The sequence below is a fragment of the Bipolaris oryzae genome, assembly GCF_000523455.1.
Source record: "Bipolaris oryzae ATCC 44560 unplaced genomic scaffold scaffold_94, whole genome shotgun sequence".
Lineage (NCBI taxonomy): Eukaryota > Fungi > Ascomycota > Dothideomycetes > Pleosporales > Pleosporaceae > Bipolaris > Bipolaris oryzae.
In genome coordinates, this window is record NW_006911370.1 from 21,280 (window position 1) to 35,295 (window position 14,016).

The window sequence follows — 14,016 nt, forward strand, 5'->3', positions numbered from 1 at the left end:
TTTATGATTTTCGCTCCGAGGTTCGGCTTTATTCGGATCGTCATGTCGGTGCTAGATGAAGACAAACTGATGCTCTATTGGTACAAATTCCCTTCAACCGGAGGCTCAACTGGAAAACTGGTAAAACAACAATGCCCAATATGCTCATCATCGCTAAGCTCCTGATTGTACTCACGGCTAACCGCACCCCATTGCACCGGTAGGACACTTGCATCGACATCTTCTTTCGGCGGATGACATGCAGCACTGATAGCCGCTGAGTTGCTAGCCGTCAGGGGTATACCTGACGGGAAACGTATCCTACTCATAGCAATGCCAGATCCCGCAATAACAGTCGCAACCGCCATTGTCAGCATGATAGGGACGGGTGAGTATCCGCATGTCGAAATCTGGTCCTTGACCTGTCGTGTATACATGTCGGTGACGGAAATCTGTACTTTGAAAAGACTTTGCGAAGCAAGCCAGTGGAAGAGACCGGACACCAGTGTCACTGGTATTGCGTAGCGGTACGGCACGCCGAGCCAGTACGTATGGCGCTGTTGGCCTACAGGCGATGTGACACGCAAGGGCTTTCGCTGAACGCTGTAACTTGCCCATTCCGATGAGATGAACATGGTTGTATAGAGCGCATTGAAAGCGAGATACATGTAGGAAAGAAGCGCTTGGGGCGTATTGGCGAGGAGTACACCGCCCATGAGCGAAGTGTCAAAGTTGAGTAAGTTGTTGCCTTGGATGATGCCAAATCCAGTTTCCCACAATCTTTTAGGGTTTCGGGGCATGTTTTTCAACGCTAGCACTGTTAGGGGAATGCCAGCCACGAACAAGGCACTGTAACTGTAGAGGAAATAAAATGAGTTTGTTTGTTTCAAGAGGGCGAAAAGTAGACTTACGACCAGTACGTAGCAACCCATCTCCTTTCGCTAGGCGCCATTGCCCATGTACGCCTTCTTGGCCTGAACCTTCTGCGATCTCTTTTCATTGCAATAATTGAGTTATCCATGGCCCATTGATTCCAATCCCACCACAACTCCACATGGCGCCGGGTTTGCAGACAGCGTCCGCTCGTCGAGGGGTCCGGGTTGTCAAGAAAACTGGCAATGGCATCCCCAATCGTTACGAATGCGGCATGACCTCCGCATTTCCAAAGGGTGACAGCCATACAAGTGGCCTTGACCAAGTTGGATATGATAACCAGAATCGCAATCACAAAGCTGAATTGTAGCTCGCAGAACTCTTCGACCTGTTCAATCAGACAGTACGATAGATCGCTTCCGTATGGCTTCCATTGCCATCTATCCCGTGGGATCTCACTTTCGTCGCCTGGGTCGCCTAATGAATGCAGTTTCGTTAGCATCATTTTTGGAATCATACACGCATGAGGTATCGCTTACATCCTGTTGATGTGTGTGACTGACATCGCCATACATTAGATGGGTATCTGCGCGGTGAGCTTGGAAAGGGAAGGGTAACGTTGAATTCCACTCGCTGGTAGCTGTTATCCTTGTCGTCCAGGGTCGATGAATCGTTTGTGATTTGCGCCCATTCAAAACCTCCCAGTTCTAACCGGCGGAGTTCCCATTTCTCGGGGTTTCTCCATATTGTTGGCTGTGCTTGGACTAGGTAGATATTACCAACGTCTGAAACGTAGTGACTACCGTACTTGCTGAAACACTCCGCTGTAGTCATGTTTTGATACATGGATACAGTAGTCCCGTTTCTCAGTTTTACGGTGTCGTCAATCTCGATGCGATACGGCTCGAAATCACTTATCCAAGTTTTGTTCCGCAAACTTTCGATATCCGTGAAATTGTCGAAATTGTCGAAATTATATTCTCCTCCGTGAATCCAATCTTCTGTAGTAGGTACCACGAAGTATTCATTCGCCTGGAGCTGCGTAAAAACGACCGAGTTGAACAAGAGGTGTAATGGTACCGATGACAGGAACAAAAACATGTAGATGATGGCGCGTTCTCGCCGAATATACCGCAAGTTGCGGAAATTCGGGACACCAATATGTAGCCAACGGCGCTGAGCGTGGGCGCGATCGACATCTTCTCTGTTCGGGGCTGCGAGAACTTGCATAACGTAGTTGCTACCGCATAGCAGCATAGTACTGAGAACCTTGTGTCGTAAGCAAGATAGTTTCAGATGCGAGCAAATCACTTACATTGACAAGTAGGTGTATCTTGACATTCATGCTTCTGACAACCGCACAGTTTCCGCGATACATTGTGCCGATTGCACCATTGGCCTGAAAACTAGGATTTGCCCAAACCCAGATGGTGATGCCGAGGTTGAATACGAAGACGATGACTGCTCCGATCAATGAGATGAGTGCGCCGGTACGCCATCCGGAGGGGAGAAATCCCTTTTTAGGCGGCCTTTCATGATGACTGCTGTATTCTGGTAGTTGTTCGGTGGTCTTCGCAGAATGGAGTAGCTTTACGAAAGACGGGCTGCGTTGACTTTCAATAACATAGTCATCGCTGCTTCGGGCACTCGAAGACCCTTGTCTGAACTAATGTTTAGAGAGCGTTGGGACTGTGAAGCAACATTCAAAGCCTTACCGATGCCCATGAGGCTGGAGTAACTCGATGTCATTAGAATTTCTACCGCCATCGGTCGCGCGACGTAGCGATTCGTACATTACCACTTCTTGATGTAGAGCAAGGCCAAGTTCATTGATGGACGTCTGGCTACTATGGGGATGTCTAGGGTAGGCTAATATTAAGGCGAAAGTTCGTCGAGTCACCTTCGGCTACATGTGAATCAGGCCGCCAGTGGGGGCCGATACCCAGGATGATCTGCGCCATGCTTCGAAGTTCTGTAGCCAGTCGTATGCGAGGATATAAAGCATTGAGGGTGAGTGCGCCTTGCCTAGGTAGAATGCCGCCGCCAAGCCCGTCCGTGGCTGATCGGGTAACGTCATCATTGGCAGTCTCAGAAGGCGTCCACTATAGCGAAGTCTGCAACAACAATAAGGCACATCTCTCAGCCGCCCTCAAAATTGCATTCGATTATCCTAAAAACCTTACTTGATTGGTTCGATGAATCTAGCATAGAACACCAAGTCGTAGTTCTCAGCCCCTCCCAGTATTCCATCTCAACATGCCCTATAGCTACCAATGTCAAAATACGTGTGAAAACATGCGATTGAATTTCGATATCTTTTGAGAGTACAAGCGAAGCATATTTCTTAAAACTGTATATATAGTACAAAGTAAAAGTTGAAAGGGTAAAGCAAGAAATCGCCAGAAAATGGCGCGAAATGATGATGTTAGACTCGCCTATCTCAATACATACAAGGACGTAGCAATGTAGTCCCGCCCGATGTACAAGGCACCGCCCATACTGCCTCCGCTCTACCAGACACTATTTGTAAGCAATCCTGAAAGAAGACGTCTCAGCAACATCATATTCCTGCGGCTGGTCTGGTTCACCAAAGATATGCAGCGCTGAAACACGGAACTTGTAACTACCCGGTGGTACAAATGAGTTATCATCCAGTTGGCCATTCCACCCGTAGGTAAACAAACCACGGCTAGTGTAATTAAATGGCGAGCCCGCGGCGTTACCAAGATTAACTAGCTGTTTGCTAGTTGACACGATTTGGATGTTAAGAAGCGGTGTCCCAAAAACAAGGTCAACAGCAGCAACTGGAAGGTCGTCGGTGATAAGCTGAATATCTGCGATATCGACCTGTGGGAACATGAAAGTCGAGTTGGTGTTGTTGAAGGGCCGATAGTCGGGATCACTCTTGGAGTTTGATAGGTACGTTCCGTTCATAATAGTTACAGCATTAAGGTCTCCTGCAATGCCTTGGTAAGGAATAGATAACCTTTCGCCGTTTGTACCGTTGACCCGGATATAACCTCCGTATACTGGGAGTCGACTAATATCAACTGACGGGGGTGTGGCCTTAACAACGATTGTAGTTTTTCCACCTGCGGGGATGGTAACGTTATAGTTGCTTAGATCCACTTTCGCGAAGGAACTGTCGAGCTCAGGGGGTATAGCCGGCCTAATACTACCAGAGAATGTGTAAGCAGTAGCGGCGTTAACAACGTCCAACTCATAGGTGACGTTCTTGTCCCCAGTATTAGAGATTGTAAATGTTTTGCTGGTTAATCGAATAGTATCGTTGAAAGCAAGACCCGGGCGGCTTAATACTGTAGTTGCATAGGCTGCGTCATACGCTTGAACCAGTCCAGCTCCTTGTTGTGCGGGTGGCGCAATTAAAGATCTTCCCCTGGATTGAACAGGCTTAGCTGTACTGGCAAGTAGGTTTTGAAGCTCAATTGGGTCGAAGGTTTTCCGTACGTTTAATAGAAGGGCGTAGATAGCGGCAGCAAGGGGGCAGGACATAGAGGTACCAGACAGTACGGCGTAAGAACCCAAGGCAACAGGCCACGTTGATAAGATGTTCCCACCCGGGGCACCAAATGAAGGCCTTAGCTCGCCTTCAAAAGAAGGTCCCCAGGAAGTATAGGAGCTTAGAAGTCCGCCAGTACGGTTGTTAGGTGGCTGTTCAAGCGTGACTGGGCTAGTGGCGAGATCGGTGAAATCCAACGTGACAACCTTTCCGGCGGCTAGAGCTGTGTACCACTTGGTGCCTACCGTGGAAGAGACCATACCAATACCTAGTAGGCCTGGAGATGGCGGAAAATTGAGGTTTCTTTCACTGGTATTTAGCTGGGTCGAAATCATGATATAAGGGACTTCGAGATTCAGTAAGTTATCCAGATACTGGTCAACGCAGTCATCAACAGCAGAGACAAGAATAACTTTGTTAGAAAATTCTGTCGTGTTATCAGAAATAGGTGTACATGCATCTTCAGTCTCGTTGGTGTTGAATGCTGGAGCCCAGAGTGGCAGGCCACTGGCGTTTTTCCAATTGTCCGGGCTACCTTTAGCCCATTTAAAGCTCTGTTTCGTTTCGTTTGAGACCAAGTAAGAAGACTGTGTTAACAGTACAGGCGTTACAGTATTGTCATAAGAAGCAATAGCAGCAACACCATTTCCTCCAGTTGGGTCACTAGGGTAAAACAATCCTTGGTCAGCAGAGTTCCCAGCAGAGATGGTAAAAATAACGCCCTTAGCAACAATCCGGGAAGCTATAACTTCAATAAAAGTCTCGCTCCATCCTCCAGGGGATCCAAAAGAGGCAGTAATGATGTGCGCCCCTTCTTGCTGTGCGCGCATGAAGGCAGCTGCAAGGATGTCATCACTGCCAACTCGTTCGGAGCACCCTGATACCTTGTAGGCTGCTATTTTGACATCCTAAGGAAAACACATTAGGACGATTAGTTCACGATCCTTTCAGGAGTTCTTACAGGGGCGGCCCCGATGAAGCCATATTTGTTTTGTTGGGCAGCGATAATACCAGCCACATGCGTGCCATGTCCCTAGTTTATGTTCAGCCTATGATCGCAGCGCTCTAAGAGAAAGGCTTATACCAGACAATCCATTGGATCATCATCAGGAACAGGGGTATTGGTGCCGTTATACGCGTCCCCTGTGAAGTCGTAACCTTTAGCAACTAAGCAATCGGGTCCAAAGCATCCACCGAGGGCTGGGTGGGTGTAATCAACCTAGGCCAAGGTTAGCAGTTATATAATAACCAACTCTGGCACCTACACCACTGTCAACAACTGCGATTATAATTCCTTTACCAGTGAATCCCTTCGCATGCAACTTGTCGACTTGAGTCATAACGTGAGGTGAGTATGTTTGATTGCCTTGGAAATTTCTGGCCTCGAGTCGGGATGACCTTGCTAACCCAGGTGATGCAATGCTTCCGACCCGAGGGTTAGGTAAAGAAACTGTCATCTTGTGCCAGACGTTTTTGATAGCTGGATTTGAAATCAATGAAGACATGTGCTCATCAGAGGATTTCTTGTCCTTGAATACGACAGTGGCGCCTTTGAATACATCGTAGTTCAAGTCCAGCACTTTTTCAACGCCAAGAGTGTTAAGGGTGGATGAGAGTAGCTGAGAATGTTTAGCATAATTCATTAACTTAATTATTTGTTCAAGCATTACCCCCACTCTGTTGTCTTCGTATTCAACAATGTAAGCACCTGGAACAACCTGTGGCTGTTCTAATCCAGCAACAGCCCCCAGAAATAGTGGTAAAAGGTACGATTTCCAACCCATAATGAACAGTGGTGGAGAACAAGAAAGAGACCAAGAAAGAGCGGACAAACGCAAAATGAGTGTAGGGTAAAGACCTTTACGAGTTCAAAACCATGCGGCCTGTACAATAAAAGCAACTAGAAGCATTTGTATTCAAGCGGGCTAGACCCTTGTATAAACTCTATTCAATTACATTGAACGATCCTTAACGGAAATAAAGTTGAGAGGTATAGATAATTAGGAATACGATTTCATGCCTTGGTCAAGTGATCTCCCCCGGATGTAATGCGGATGTAGCGTATACCGTATTGTATATGTTTTTCCGAGCCGTGAAACTTTAATTTTGGGAAACAAGTTTGCTGAAACGTTAAGGAGGCTGACATTGTTGAGGCAGGCTTGGCCTGCTTGCATTGGAAAAGAGGTTCCGGGTTTATTACAACCTGTAAGCGCTAGCACTAAAGTGTGGAGTAATCGACGTAATGGTCGGCTGCTTACTGCTAGCAATTGTTGCTTCGAGTGAGACGGCGAGAGTGACTCTACGCATCCCGCGTCTCCGAGGAAAAATTCCCTGCGCATATATGCCATTCATAAGTCTATGATTGCTGGCGTTAAGAGAGAAGCAATAGGACACATTGTAGAGAGGTGCGTGTGATATCCATATTAACAATACATTCTCACGGGAAGGAACAGTAGATAGATTTAATGTACAAAGGTGAAAAGTTTCTCTAAACAAATCCATCAGAGGGTGTTTCAATTTCGTTTCTTCTAAGAATGAGTAACTAGGATCTCGCAAAGAAGTATTGATTTTAATTAGTCTATGGAAGTATGTTCTGCAATGAGTACACCCAGCCGGAACCGGGGGCCTACCAATCAGGGCCCTGGGGAATGACAATTCTCAGATCATCACGTCAGCGGGACAGTGAGAAAGGCACCCAGCGGACAAAAATTCCGGGGTTCAACACAGGCCACCACTATACGAAAATTGATAACGCACCAGAAAGTCGGCAGCTTCAGAGGGTTGTAGCAGCACAACGGTATGATAATGGTAGTAATATTTCTAGTCTATCATCTCTCTTGTACTCTTAAGTATTATTCTATTCTATTCAAAATATTAAAAAATTGTGAGTCGATGGTGCTGATAGGTATAAGATACAAGCTATTTGGGAGTCCCAAGATTTTTGTCCACCGCGTAAAGAGGAAGAGAAAAGTCTAGCGGCGCTGATCTCATTGCTACCATCTCTGTTCTCGGTCTTGCTTGACTTAACATTGAAGCCGGGTTTTGTTACAACACCCACAAGACAGAGCTAAGAACAGTCTTGACGTTCGTGGTGGGGAGAAGAATAAGGTTGCATTGATATAACGAGCCTCAAGCACTAGAGCGGGCGCCAGAATATTCATCAAGACACGGTTTACATAAGAACAAGCAGCGAAAGCGAATGGAGGTTTGTTACAATATCATGGTGGAGTAACTACAAACGAAAGATGTTATGTTAGATGGATAAGAACAACAACAACAGACGTACATACACAATAGAGTTTATAGAGCTAAGAGTAAATGGCAGTCGATCGGACCGAGAGTTAGTTAAAAAGGAATTCATTTGCCAAGTAAAAAGTCTTGGTACAGTGATGAACACGGACCAATACCAGAAAAAGAAGCTCAGCGAAGGTCAGACAAGGAAGACATACACTAGAAGGAAAACCATGCAAATAGCAGGGGGTCAAGTTCACCTCCTCCAAAATCATGATTCAATTATTTCATTTCATGTCATTAACATAGTATACAACACTCAAAGAGCAATACCTTCAAAACCCCCACAATCTCCTCCTTCCCCCACCTCATCTCCGCCACCAACCCTACGCGGACCCCCTCCTCACCCTGCTAACAGCGCTCGGCGTGCTCGTAGGCGGCAACGGCACAAACTCTTCGGTATGCGTCGCCTTCGCCGTGCCATTCGTGCCATACCCACTCGTAACCACCTGACTCCCATCCGCAATAACCACATGATCCAGGACCCTCCTGAAATGCTCTAAGCTAGCTTGGGGCTGGTAATACGGCACCTCGTGTCCAGCCTCGTAAATTCGTGTAAAAGAAAAGTTACCGTACTCGCGCACCTCACCGTACTCGACGCCGTCGACGAGAAAGGGAGTGTAGCCCGCGGCGCGGAAGGCCTCGGCGTGCGTAAAGTTTACGGCGAGCGAGACGGCTTCGCCGCCGAACCAGTTGCAGATGTAGTCTGCGTCGCCGTAGAGGAGGGCTACGCGGACGCCGTAGGCGAGGATTTCTTCGAGGTCTTCGAGGAAGTTGGGGAAGACGAAGTCGCCGGTGCGGCTGAAGCCGAGGGAGACGTTGCGGGCGTTGGTGCTGGTGTAGTTGATGTTTACGCCGATGGCTTCTTGCGTTGAGGCGAGGTTCAGGAAAGATTGGAAGTAGTCCGGGGGCGTGGGGTCGTCGTAGGGGTGGCGGATGTCGTAGACGCCTCGCCCGCCGAATGCGTAGTAGGGCTCTTCGACGAGGGATCGGCAGAGGTTGGTTGCGGATGAACAGGTTAGGTAGCCGTCTTGTGTGGTACGATCGGATTGCTTGCAGTACTCGATTTGGTCGTGGCAGCCTTCTGGCATGTAGTAGGCGTTCTTCATGAAGGTGTAGACTGTATCGTTAACTGATTTGATGCCGTAAGTGTTGTTGACAGCGAACTCGGGGTAGTAAGGGGCCTGGATCTGTTCATCGACGATTCCGTTGATTATACCGAGCGTGTCCATGCGAATCTCGACACCAGGGGAAGAGCCATTCTTGATCTTCTCATTTTGCTGGTAGAAGTAGTTGTAGAAACCGGGGCCGTAATGACCTCCGTAGCTAGATACTAGTTAGTAAAATGTTTCTTAGTCTTATTGCTAAATGTACTAACCTCTCAGTCCACAGATTAAAAGTAAAGTTAGTGATATCCGGGTCGAGCTGGGGGCTCAGGTCCAAGAAAGCCTGGAGAATGTGCCACGCACCAATGGCTGCAGCATCGGTAGTGTTTGCGGTGTCAGGATCAACAAGCGAGTATCGACCGTCCGCATCGGTTTCCGTGGTCTCGTAGGAAAAGCCTACACCAACTGGTTGTGAGAGATACAGCATGTTGCTGTGCTCATTCCATGAATAAGGATTCAATTGTGTCTTCAAATCTTCAGTAACATTGCATGGGCCATGTTCTTGAAAGAGACCAATGAGTGAGTCACTTCCTGGTCCACCGTTCAACCAAAGTGTCTAAAGACAAAGTTAACATCTGCTACCAAATTTTGAGTAGAAGTATAGTTTTGACTTACCAACGGCTTTTCGGAAGGGTTTTCACGCGCCTCGAAGAACCAGAAGAACATATTGGTAGTAGGATTGAGACTGATGTAGCCGGCATAGTCGTCGACACCTTCAGTAGTCTCACAAACTCCCGCCTTTCCAGGCTGCTTGTAGCGAATCTCGGCGCCCTGGGCAGACTTGATGGTTGTGACACCAGTGGGGTCCGCAGGGACCTGACGCTCAGTGATGAATGGCTTGCGGGCATGACTGAGCGTCGCTGCTGCCAAGACGGCAGCGATCTGGGTGAAGCGCGCCATGGTGAAAAGCTTGTCGTGAAGAAGAATGACCAAGGCTTGAGCAGTGGGCTTGCCGAGAAGGCCGCTCCCCTCGGCCTTCTTAAATACGCTGAATTCGTACGAAGCTAAGCCATTTAATAACATGAGATGTTTTTGCTAGGAAGAGCACTGCATCGCGGGCAAACTACATGGGAGCCAAATGCGATCCGTAAGTAGCCGTACAGTAGATTAATCTAAATGAGGCAACTGCAAAGCAAGGCTGCTTATTGCGATTGGCCGGATAACACGAGTATGAAGATCCTGTGAGTTATGGGTTAAGACAACCATACTACTTAGTTGCCGGGGTTGGATTTTGTGCCACCGGACAATACTATCCATGCAGGACAAACAACAGCGTGTCGAAAATCCAACCAGTGCCCCAACATCTCCGTCCCATCAGAACTGCTTTCTGGAATATTTCTTTCGTTATGGCAAGGGGAGTGACGACTCATTCGCATTTTCCCCAATGTTGTCGAACATGCTATACGCGAGGCCCATGTAGTTTTGCGCACATCAAATCACGCACCTTACCCAAATAAGAAGCTCGCTATGCGTAGTGGCGGAATAAGGCCTCTTGCCAAGTCGTTCGGTGAGCCGGGGAAAGCTTATCAACGTCATAGTTGTAGCTTCAACTTAAATGTCGGGATGTAGTGAAAGGCGTTGTGGCGTGTTGGACCGTTGCAAAAGAGGAGAAGTGGCCGCAAGCCCCACGCGACAGCGATATTGCCGGTGTGCAACGCTAGCTGCAGTCGGCAGGTCGCCATCCATCCATTATCGCGACATGGTGCCTATGCGATCGGTGGTACAATTCGTGATGCATGGGTCCGATGTTCTCAACTTAAGCCGTCTCGGTACAATCTTGCCGTTGACCGGAAACTCGTGTCGAGGTGGCTGGGTACTATACTGGCAAAGTGCATGAAGAAAAGAAGTACCGCCCAAGACCACATCAAAATCACAACAATACACCCGCACGCCTCCCTCAGCATCGAGATTCCTACCATCTCTCAAGTTCTGCTCCTCCTCCGCCTAATCTCCTCCACATCACCCCCAAAAAACCTCGCAATCTCCTCATCCAACTCCCTCCCCACCAACTTCTCCATCTCCCTCGCCCTCTTCACAGGACTAACCCCCATCTGATTCGCACTGGCAAAAATGACATCCAGCTCCTCCAAACTGCGCCCTTTTGGCTCCGGAAAAAAGAAATAAACACTCGGTACAATCGCTGCATTGAAAACCGCAAACATCGTATACGTATTATACGACAAGTTAGCAAAAGCCGGAGGCGTAATCATAACGATGAGGAAATTAGAGAGCCAGTTCGAGCAAGTGGACAGCGCGTTCGCCTGGATGCGAATACGCAGATTAGTGATTTCGGCGGGGTACAACCACGACATGCCGAGCCAGCCGATGGCGAAGAAGGTGTTGAAGCCGAACATGAAAATGACAGCCGTAATGCCATATCGCGGCTCTAAGATCGGGGCGCCGAATTCGTCGGGTGTGGCGGTAGAGGTCATACCGCTCATGATGGCCATGCTGGCCATTTGGCCAAGGGCGCCGAAGAGCATGAGTTTGCGACGTCCTACGCGTTCAATTAGGGGTATCGCGATAAGACCGGCGAGGAAATATTCGGTTCCGTTGCAGGCGGAGAGAAGGCGAGACATGTCTGGACCGAAACCCAGGGAGTTTTCGAAGACGTAGGTGGCATAGTATGTCTTGAAACGGTGAGATTAGTATGCGAATCAAGATGGAAGTCTGATGGGTACCTACAATGAGATTGATACCACTAATTTGTTGAAAGAATTGCGATACGACACCGAGTGTAGTGCGTCTAAGGTTCTGACTCGGGCCGTTATGCAAGAGTTCCCTCATCTTGAACGGGCCGTCCTTGCTTTGCGCTTCGAGCGCATCAATGATGTTGGTAAGCTCTGTTTCTACTTCTTCGGAATCGATAGGTGCGCCAGCAAGACGAGCAAGAAGTTTGCGAGCTTCAGTGTAGCGGCCGCGCATGACGAGCCAACGTGGTGAGTCTGGCAAGTAGAGAAGAGCGATCCTGGTATAAGATTAGCTTTGGTCGATTTGAAGCTGGAAGATGGACATACATGACGAGAATGGTAAAGAACGATTGGAACATGATCGGAAACCTCCACCGAACAGAGCTGTAGCTCTCGCCTGATGGTACAAAGTAGAAGCCATAAGTGACCCAGTATGAGATCATAACACCAGCCACAATAACCGCTCCAGATGTGATAATCAAGCGTCCTCGCTTTTCGGGTTTCGCACACTCAGATTGCCAGGTGGGTATCGCTGTATGAATGTCAGCCTCTTGGACAGACATGTCATAACCTCGTTACTTACTGGCTGTGACCATCCCGTTGCCGATTCCTCCTACGACACGTCCAACACAAAGCAGAGCATAGGCTCCAGAATTACCACCATTGGCCCCTCCAGGCGCAACTTGCAGTATAGTTCCGATGATCATGATTAGACTTCCCCAAAAACTACTACTCTTCCTGCCCCAGACCTCGCCGTAGAACAGGATGAGAACCGCGCCTAGAAAGCATCCAATTTGGTATACAGCGACGGCAGCTGAGAGGATGCTCGGGCTTCCCGTACACATATCCGGGTTGGGTATGGTGTTGGTTGGTGCATCAAGCCAGCACAAGTTGTTCTGGCGCTCTCGAGATGTCATGAGAGGGAAGTGACGCTGGAAGTCATCGAGAGTTAAGACACCATATAAAACACCTTGGTCGTATCCGAACATGAGGAAGGCGAGACACGAGCACCAAGCGATGGCGTTGTTGAGTGCCTTGCCTTGAAGGCGACCATGTCCAGGAACGTCCCATTCTGGTAAGTTACCGAGTTTGGGGAACAGACCTGGAGCTGGTTCTGGCTCCTTTGCTGCTTCTTGTTGCTCGATGAATCGTTGGGGTAGGGGTTGAGACTGGTGATAGTCTACATCATCGATGCGGGTATCAGGAAAGTGCTCGGAACGTTTCTCAACTGACTTTCCGGGATCCATCTTGAAAATTTGAAAGGCAATCAAGACACAGTCGGATAAGGATTGGGAAAAGCGCTAGTCGTTGTCATTTTATACGACAATGTGCTTTTGCTAGTTCGAAACCTTTGCCAGATGCACGCCAAAGCCAAGACTAAACATACTCCACCTTTCCCCAGCACGTTCGACCCAGCCTTGGCTCCCACATAGATGGGGAATTTGGGTATAGGAAAAGACTTCGAGTTACGTAGTCCAAGTCTCCAGGAAGTCGGCACAGCCTAGTCGGGTAAGCCGGCATCACGATGGAGACTTGTCGACCAGATTAGCTCCAGCCAAGAGACGATGAAAGCAGAGGAGCGGAGCTCTGATCTTGGCGGATAACCTCGTCTCGGTGTGTCACAAAAGCTAGTTGGTGCAGAGGCTCGGAATAGCATGGAGGTAATTGCGGGACGCGAATTTGAGCACGTGGATGTCGATGAGCAGATAAAGCAATAGATATAAACGGGAAATGAGATACGTCTTATGTCAGACATGTTGTTCTGATGTATGCATGTGCTGTATCTAACGCCAGCCCATGCGAATATCTGGTACATAAGTGCACAAGGCTTTGTCTTGCCTCGTATGAGGCCTCGTATGAGGCTTTGAACAGCCAGATGAGTATCACGGTCGCCGGGTCCTGTGTCGCGAGCAGGCGGCAATCCACGGCGTCCGCCCCCTGCAACTCCATGCGAGAATCCTGTCAATATTTTCACCCCCAAATTGTTTGTAGAAGTATCGCATGCGGTGGTATCGTGTATGGTGTGTGATATTATTTCTTGCCGCGTTTAGCTTCAAGGAAAAGGACTTGTTTCCGAACTACCAGCTTATCAGCCATCATTCGACCATCGCATTGCCCTCAAAGTAGCTCCCAAGCTTCCTTCCTGGCGTACATGTCGGGAATACTAGAGGGAACATTATGCAAGGAGCGGTGGCTTTAATCTTGTCGTTGGAGTTCTTAGTAGAGAGGGTCTCATACCGATGGGATCGTATTTAAGCATGCTCAGTGGCTGGTGGGCGCGCGGCCTTTGCATGGTTCGGTAGTATCCTGTCATTGCCATTGATATGAGGCGTACCATAATGGTACGGGACTTTGCTGTAGACCGCTGCTGTCAGCGCATATACGGTGCAAACTTGCGACAGGCGCGGGGGAACGTTGACCAGCTATGGAGGGTGTAGGACGGCGGCATTGGGCATGTCCTAAAGTTGCAGGGATTTCGCATACCTTTCTTCGCCAT

The 14,016-nt window shown here is 48.6% G+C and overlaps 5 protein-coding genes across 5 annotated transcripts; all 5 read right to left on the reverse strand.

The window, feature by feature from the left end:
• Positions 1–74: 74 nt before the first annotated feature.
• COCMIDRAFT_99157 (uncharacterized protein) lies at positions 75–1,953 on the reverse strand (the record flags this gene model as incomplete). Its single annotated transcript, XM_007691221.1, has 3 exons — positions 75–834; positions 891–1,329; positions 1,392–1,953. The coding sequence occupies 3 exons, from the start codon at positions 1,951–1,953 to the stop codon at positions 75–77; spliced, it is 1,761 nt and encodes a 586-aa protein (XP_007689411.1).
• A 1,419-nt stretch (positions 1,954–3,372) lies between these two features.
• On the reverse strand, positions 3,373–6,156 carry COCMIDRAFT_6555 (uncharacterized protein; the record flags this gene model as incomplete). The annotated part of the gene is made up of 5 exons (XM_007691202.1): positions 3,373–5,280; positions 5,334–5,405; positions 5,457–5,591; positions 5,638–5,991; positions 6,043–6,156. 5 exons carry the CDS (start codon positions 6,154–6,156, stop codon positions 3,373–3,375), a joined length of 2,583 nt encoding a protein of 860 aa, XP_007689392.1.
• Positions 6,157–7,989: 1,833 nt separating this feature from the next.
• COCMIDRAFT_99183 (uncharacterized protein) lies at positions 7,990–9,729 on the reverse strand (the record flags this gene model as incomplete). The annotated part of the gene is made up of 3 exons (XM_007691222.1): positions 7,990–8,989; positions 9,042–9,385; positions 9,445–9,729. 3 exons carry the CDS (start codon positions 9,727–9,729, stop codon positions 7,990–7,992), a joined length of 1,629 nt encoding a protein of 542 aa, XP_007689412.1.
• An 856-nt stretch (positions 9,730–10,585) lies between these two features.
• Positions 10,586–12,766, reverse strand: COCMIDRAFT_38040 (uncharacterized protein; the record flags this gene model as incomplete). Its single annotated transcript, XM_007691211.1, has 5 exons — positions 10,586–10,645; positions 10,875–11,459; positions 11,515–11,797; positions 11,847–12,051; positions 12,103–12,766. The coding sequence occupies 5 exons, from the start codon at positions 12,764–12,766 to the stop codon at positions 10,586–10,588; spliced, it is 1,797 nt and encodes a 598-aa protein (XP_007689401.1).
• A 784-nt stretch (positions 12,767–13,550) lies between these two features.
• Positions 13,551–14,016, reverse strand: COCMIDRAFT_38041 (uncharacterized protein; the record flags this gene model as incomplete). The annotated part of the gene is made up of 3 exons (XM_007691212.1): positions 13,551–13,597; positions 13,758–13,874; positions 14,004–14,016. The coding sequence occupies 3 exons, from the start codon at positions 14,014–14,016 to the stop codon at positions 13,551–13,553; spliced, it is 177 nt and encodes a 58-aa protein (XP_007689402.1).